Source organism: Pteropus vampyrus, unplaced genomic scaffold (genome assembly GCF_000151845.1).
Source record: "Pteropus vampyrus isolate Shadow unplaced genomic scaffold, Pvam_2.0 Scaffold22, whole genome shotgun sequence".
Taxonomy (NCBI): Eukaryota; Metazoa; Chordata; class Mammalia; order Chiroptera; family Pteropodidae; genus Pteropus; species Pteropus vampyrus.
The window spans coordinates 13,653,188-13,660,729 of record NW_011888803.1 but is presented as its reverse complement, the minus strand read 5'-3'; the positions used below and the strand labels follow the sequence as shown (position 1 = coordinate 13,660,729).

General features: G+C 48.5%; 1 protein-coding gene across 3 annotated transcripts in view; it reads left to right on the top strand.

Moving 5' to 3' along the window:
- GFI1 (growth factor independent 1 transcriptional repressor) overlaps positions 1 to 7,239 on the top strand; it is an 11,315-nt gene extending 4,076 nt beyond the window's left edge. For all 3 annotated transcript variants that reach the window (XM_011355653.2, XM_011355652.1, XM_023528110.1), the window contains 4 exons: positions 1,443 to 1,915; positions 2,037 to 2,174; positions 3,418 to 3,583; positions 5,892 to 7,239. In XM_011355653.2, coding sequence (XP_011353955.1) covers positions 1,443 to 1,915; positions 2,037 to 2,174; positions 3,418 to 3,583; positions 5,892 to 6,070 — 956 coding nt within the window. In that variant the 3' untranslated portion in view covers positions 6,071 to 7,239. The remainder of the gene's footprint in view (positions 1 to 1,442; positions 1,916 to 2,036; positions 2,175 to 3,417; positions 3,584 to 5,891) is intronic.
- Positions 7,240 to 7,542: the final 303 nt, after the last annotated feature.

The following is a 7,542-nucleotide window of genomic DNA, read 5'->3' as shown; positions in this document are numbered from 1 at the left end:
ATTACGCTCGCTCCCGCGGCGTGGGACCTGGCAGCGCATGGGGCGCCCAGCCAGTGGGACCCGTCCGGGACGAAAATCTCAGCCCCGCTCCTCTGGCTCTTCGCGGGCGTGGATTGGGGGCCCATTTCATTTTTCGTTCTGCCTGGTTGGCTCAAGTTGGAGGACCAGCTGTCTGGTTTCATTTCCAGCCAGTAGTCGAGTTTTGCGAAAACTGAGTGATTTTTCACGTTGTGTGGGGATTGAGTCTCGGGGTTGGGCCGGGGAAAGGAGAGTGCAGACCAGCCAGATCTGCCAAGGGCCAGTTGTTCCCAGATGACATTTACTAGTTTTGAAAGACACCCCCAACCTCATCCTGCACTCAGTGCGTTGGCTTGGCTAAAGCGTAACTCCAGCGACTGTGTCTGGGAGCTAGTGACCGGGGGGTTCTTGGCTGTGCGGGACACCACCCCGAAAGGACTCGGCGCCGCCCGCATCTCTCTCCTACGGAAACTCAGGGTGCAGCCTCTTTGCGAAGTGGCTAGTCTCGACTGGAGGCTGCGATGTGTGTGAACGGATTTGTAAACCCGTATGCATTTAGAGAAAGTATATGTTGGTCATCTGGTTCTAGCAAAAATCACGTGGGGTGGAGGTGCAGAAGGCCCTGAATTCGGAAAGCTATTCCCCTTACTGTTAGTGGCTAAACCTTAATTGTGAATTATTCTCTAAGAAATTCGGGTGTTGTTTTTTTTTTTTTCTTGTCAAGCTATGATGGGAATGGGGAATATTTGGCAGGCAGTTGAAGCCCCAGGCCCCCTTCCCGCTGCCCCTTTGCTACTGGCATGGGGCAGGGGGTGGGAGGAGTGGCGGGGAGGTGAACACTTAATAACTTTAAGTAATGTTAACGCCTTCCCCTCCCCCCTTTATTTCAGGTGGGCTCTGGTGGGCTGGGCCGCATTTTATTGGTCCTCTCCTTCCCTCCTTTTCGATCTTGGGAAAGAAAAGGAACGGAGTGGGAACACATTTGGGCCGCAGAGCGCCTGCTGTGGGTCCCCTGCCCACGATTGCTGTCCAGGTCTCGAACCGTGGCCACCTTCTCCTCCGTCACAGCTCAGCTCAGTGCAGTTATTAACCACAGACAGTGTGGCGCGCCTTTCTCTATGGCACCACCAGAAAAGACCCTCTTAACGACCTGCGCTTCCCTTGCCCTGGCACAGAATTTACCGATCTCTGCTCGGGATGGATGTCATTTTAATTATGTTTGCTGCTTGCGGCCTCCAGTGGCCCTCGAGGCCTCAGGGACAAGGCTCGCGTTTTATCCAGGCACCTAGTGCGGCACCTGGCACACGGAGTGCTCCACAGTGCTGGGTGCCTGGCAGCCCCAAACACCCGACTGGCAGACGCAGCCGGGTGGCACCTGACTTGCAGTCTTAAGCCTGACCAGACACCTTCTTGTGTCTCCGCAGCCTCAGAGAAGTCAATGTGCCCGTCGCTGGACGAAGCTCAGCCCTTCTCCCTGCCCTTTAAGCAGTACTCGTGGAGCGGCCTGGCGGGGTCTGACCTGCGGCACCTGGTGCAGAGCTACAGGCCGTGCGCGGCACTGGAGCGCGGCGCCAGCCTGAGCCTCTTCTGCGAGCGCACCCAGGAGCCAGGCCACCCTGCGGCGCTGTACCGCCCGGAGCGGGCGGGCGGCGCCGGGTCAGGGGCCCCAGGGGGAGGCAGCGCAGGAGGCGGTGCGGGCCTGGGGCTCTACGGCGACTTCGGGCCAGGGGCGGCCGGGCTATACGATCGGCCAGTGGCTGCAGCGGGTGGGCTGTACTCCGAGCGCAGCCACGGACGGCACGCGGACAAGGGCTCCGGAGTCAAGGTGGAGTCTGATCTGCTGTGCACTCGCTTGCTGCTGGGCGGCGGCTCCTACAAGTGCATCAAGTGCAGCAAGGTGAGGCTTCCGCGTCCCGGGCTTGGCCAGCCCTGCACCCGTGTCCCTGGCACACGCCCAGCCAGCGTCCGCACCCATCGGCCATTCTCAGCCGCCTTCTCCCCGGCCCCACCCGCCTTAGGTATTCTCCACGCCGCACGGGCTCGAGGTGCACGTGCGCAGGTCTCACAGTGGCACCAGACCCTTTGCATGCGAGATATGCGGCAAGACCTTCGGGCACGCGGTGAGCCTGGAGCAGCACAAAGCCGTGCACTCTCAGGTAAGCGGGAAGCGCTTGCAGCCCTGCTCAGGTTTTCGCTTTCAGCGATCTTAAGCTTCTCTGTGCAGCACCCGCAGCTCTTCGCCTTGTGGCTTTCGCCTTGGACTTCCCTGGACTGCTCCAGTCTCTTCCACTTTGTTCCCTTGCCCAGATGTAGGTGTGTAGGGAAAGGTGAGTGGTGGTCGGCTCAGGCCTCCAGGCAGCCCTAGAATTTGATGCCACATCATTGCGAACCTCCAGAACTGTGATCCTGATCGTTGCTTTGGGTTTGAGGAGGGTTTGTACGCACTCTTGCTACTGATATATCCGTTTCTTTTCCTCAGCTTTTCACCAAATGGCTGTCATTTCATCAGCTTTAACCCCTCCACGACTGAAAAGGAGGGATCGCAGCTTATTTAAAGCATCTAGTGGCATATGTGTCCTGCTAGTCTTTCATTCATTCAAAATATTTGTTGCCCAACTTCCAGGTGCTAGGCATATGAGAATCCTATAACACATCAGGTCCCTGACAGGATGCCCATGTGGAGATTACAGTTTAGCTGAGAGACAGTGTGGATAAGCAAATAAGTACCCAAATAACTATGACAGGAGAAGGCTTACTCACAGAGACGTATTTACCAAAAAGAGTATTCTCCCATCTCCTCAACAGCTACACAGGCTGGAGGCTGGAGGGTGGGGGGCAACTCAAGTGACTGAGGTCTAAGCCTCCTGTGGAAGAGGGTGGAGAAGTGTTTGTAAACGGGTGTTAAAAAAACAGGGCGGTGATACAGTTTTGCCATGGGGTGTGGAGGGTTGTGGGTAAAAAGTGTTTGGGTAGCAAAAGTGTTAAAGGGGAAGAGGATAAGAGTGGGGAGGGTGGAGGTTGGAAATAAATGAGGGGAGAAAGGATAATGGAGCAGGCTCTTTGAAAAGGGAGTCTGAAGGAAGAGAAAGGCCACGCTTGGGATTTTAGATTCAAGTTAGTGACGAGGAGAATGTTAGCCTAGGTCAGGGGTCCCCAACCCCCAGGTTCCCCAATACCAGTCTGTGGCCTGTTAGGAACCGAGTCGCATAGCAGGAGGTGAGTGGTGAGCAAGCGAAGCTTCATCTGTATTTGCAGCCGCTCCCCAGCACTAGTACCACCGCCTCAGCTCCACCTCAGATCATCAGGCATTAGATTCTCATAGAACTGGTCCCTGGTGCCAGAAAGGTTGGGGACTGCTGGCATAGATGATTGCAGTAAGAATGACACATTTTTCAATAGGAGCGGAGCTTTGACTGTAAGATTTGTGGCAAGAGCTTCAAGAGATCATCAACGCTGTCCACACACCTGCTCATCCACTCAGACACCCGGCCTTACCCCTGTCAGTACTGTGGCAAGAGGTTCCATCAGAAGTCAGACATGAAGAAACATACCTTCATCCACACTGGTGAGCTGAAGGCCCTTGGCTTGTAGAAAACACCCAGCGAGGGATGGGGACCATGGGGACATTGTTCTTCCCCCTGAGGCCAATGTAATTCAACTTCTCTGTGATGTTCTGGCCCCAGAATGAGTGGTGGATGAAGCTTTCCAGATGGAGTTAATCTTTGCAGTGTGTTAAAGAAAACAAGGATGCAGATTCTCTTAGGTTCATTTATATATATGGTTCTCTCCAGAGGGGCCTTGATTTGAGATTGCATCTGAAGAACCACTCAGCAACAGGTCAGCTGCAGGATCCCTTGCAAAGGCAATTTTCCTGTAGTTTAGCAGCTGCTCCAACTGCTGCCTGCTCTGGGTGAAATATGAAGCCCCAGGGTCCTCTTAGAGTGTTGTCCTAAATGTTTATCTAGGGATTGAGGACTTTCTCTAGGGCTTCTCCCCTGCATTTTTGGGGAGGGACTTATGTGTGCCATCTTGACTGCATTTTAAGAGTCTGAGAGCTTATTCTGATTGAGGGGGGAAATGGTAAATATTACTAAACACTGCTAAGCACTTTTTAAATGCATTCTCATTTTATGCTTACAACAGTGCTGTAAGGTAGAGACTATTCCTTATTCCCATTTTATATGATGAAGAAAGCAAGGTACAAAAGGGTTAGGTAGCCTGCTGAGGGTCACATTGCTAGCAAGTGGCAGGGCCAGGACTTAAATTCAGTGTCTGTGCTCTTGACCACCATTTATTGTATTCTATTTTCAAAGTCACGGGGGTTGACAGATATAGAAAGCTTCTCTTCACTTATTGCCCTCTTCAAAATATCAACAAGTTTGCGCCATAATAATGATAATTCTTTACCTATTATAATGCTTTATGATTTACAAAGTGCTTTCAAGTATATCGCTTCATTAGATCCTTACTGCCATCCCATAAAGTAGAAGGAACTACAATTACCATTCTGAAACTCGAAGAGATGGAATAATTTACCAAAGTTCAAACCAAGAGTAAATCATAGGGCCATGAAATGCTCTAGCTTCCAAATCCTGGACTCTTTATTAATGTTTCGATTGTGTGTGGGTGGCATTTTTAATGCCAGGAGCACTCTCTTTAATAGTCAACAAGACATATATACAAGACCCAGAATTCTGACTATTTTATTTCAGAATATGAATACTGATTAAAAACAAATTACAGTGTATTCCAAACACTTACCATTCATATTTAAATATGTTTGGGCAAGGTAGATGCCCCCATCAGAAAACCCAGGAAAATATTCTCCTTTAATCATACCTTCTTGCCTGAAATTTCCATGTAACTCACTCCTTTTGAGTAAAGGTATTCCAGATGCTTATCAAAATGTAAGTAGGTTCTTGACTGAATGAAACATTAAGCCCTTATCAAACATTTACATTATAGCTAGAATTCATTTCTCAGATTTGTTTGACCCTAAGGGTTAGGATAAGTTTTGATGGGTGGTTTCTTATCAAGGAAATCTGAAGCATGAAGACAGAAAGAGGTGCAGCAAGACGGACAGAGGGTTCCTCAAAAATAAACTTCATCTATTTTGCATTTTTTCCAAGGCCAAGCCTTGACTATGATGCCATGTTAAGCAACTTGTGAATTGGGAATGGAAGAAGACAAAATCTTTTCTATCTGTTATTTATTAATCTATGGTGAAGAGTTGCTGGTATATAAAGAATCTTGTGATTAACCTCATGAAAAAGAAAGTAAAATCAAGATAGAAAAATATCAGCTACCTTAAGAAATACTTTGTGGCCCACATGTGAATTTTTAAAAATAAGATTTTGAGAAATATTAATGCTTCAGATGCATTCTATTGTCCTTCAAGAGCAAGAAAGAAGACAGGCTCACTGGTCCATGCAAACCAACACCCACTTGGAAACTCAGATTTGAAAACTTCCTCTGAATTAGAACAGAGTCACATGGTTTGAAGGACAGCCCCCACCCCCACCCCTCCTGTTGAACATCTGCTGTGGAGCTTTCAGCTTCTAAAGTCAGGAGAGTCTTCCCGGGGTGGATTCAGCTGCGAGCCTGAGGAGGGCACGTGGCCTTTGCTCTGTTTCCGTTTAGCAGGAAACGGTTTGAGGCCTTTTGGCTGGGAACCCCCACTCAGAAAGTCTCCCTTTCACCTGGTGCACCCATGGCTTTCTGAGACTTGCACTGCAACAGGTCACCCTCCAAGTTGCTTGAAGGCCTTAGACTGTAATGTAGCCAGCTGCTGTTGAGAGCATGTGGGTCACAGAGAATCCCCTCTAGCTTCATCACAGACTCATACTTCCTCCTCCACCCTTCCATCCCTGCAGGTGAGAAGCCCCACAAGTGCCAGGTGTGCGGCAAGGCATTCAGCCAGAGCTCCAACCTCATCACCCACAGCCGCAAGCACACAGGCTTCAAGCCCTTCGGCTGTGACCTGTGTGGGAAGGGCTTCCAGAGAAAAGTGGACCTCAGGCGGCACCGGGAGACACAGCATGGGCTAAAATGAGAGCCCTGGCTGGCTGCAAGCAGCAATTACACAACACTAGGGAGGGTAGCCTCCCCACATGCCACCACTCACTTCTGACTTCTCAGGCCTCCTAGTCCAGTCTGCAGATCCCACTAGGGTGTACCCCTTCACCTTACTTCCTGCAGCTGACAGAGGGGATAGATTGCTTTTTCAAAGTTCTTCCTAAAGTGGGAACCAAATGACTCACTGGGCTTTGGACGTGCCGAATGGGCTCCTCTCTACCTGAAGACTCAAACTCAAGAGGGGATCAGTTAAAACCTTGGGCCCCACAGTCCTTCACATTCCCAGCCCTGCTCCACAGACAGGAAGGTCCTTCAGGTTTCTTCCCTCCTGACCCACCCCAGATACTTGTGTGGAAGAGGAGGAATCACCATTTACAAGGTAGACACATGCTAATGTTTTTATTAGAATGAAGAATGAGTGTTATTTTTATTTTTTTCCTTTTGGGAGGTCTGTTGACCCCTTTCTGTTGGGTGCTGCCTGTAAATCTTGGAGGAATTGTTTCTCCCACTTAAAGACTGGTTCAGAAATGATTTAGGGAAGTGGTTTCATACTTCTGAAATTACAAGATACACTGTAGAGCCTGCCCCAAGAAGATGCTGAAGAAAAGTGGATTTGGTGATGAGAGGAGATTAGAGGCCTCCAGGAGACCTTTGAAGGTTTCATCAGAGGAGGTAGAAGCACAGAGCAATGCCTTTGGACAAAATACTACCCATTCACTCAGCAAATGTTTGTTGATCACCAGTAACCATGGTACCAGGCCCTATGCTGGGTACTGGGGAGCCAGAGATTAAGGCCACAGCCTCTACCTTTGCCTTTCAAAAGCTAATAGTCGTACTTCCAAGTGTCTGAGTCTGTTCTTTCCCTCCAAAAGAATTTCAAGAAGACAAAACAGAATCTTGAACATTTCCTTCTGACCCGTTTGGATTTTATCAAAGATAAACAAAGAATAGCTGAACAGATACTTAAAAGATTTGTGTGTATATTCAGTTTTTTGTTGTCAAGCTGATTTTTAAAAGATGTATAAGCTAGCAGGCATGTAGAAATGAAGTCTCTGTCTTCAACTCTTTGACCCTCCATGTGTACCGTAGAGGACAAAAAAGTGGTATTTTCCTTTGATGAGGTTTGTAAATGTTTTTAGATTTTCTGAGGTGTATTATGTTTGTTAATACATATTTATTAGAGTGATGTTTTAAGTTAATAAAGTATTAAGACTCTTACATATTGCTTTTTTATTTAGGCAGGGAATTTGTGAAAGACCTTTGTTTTAGTCTGTAGAAGGAGTTGGCACTGAAAGAAACTATAGAAGTAAAGCAGATGAGCCAACATCCAGAAGAGAATAAAATTCAGTTTCTCTGCTTTTCATGGTTTTTTTTTTTTTCTATTTCTTAGAGATCCTTAGTTCTTAACAGAAAAATTAGGTGTACAAAACTAAGCTCCTACCTTGGAGA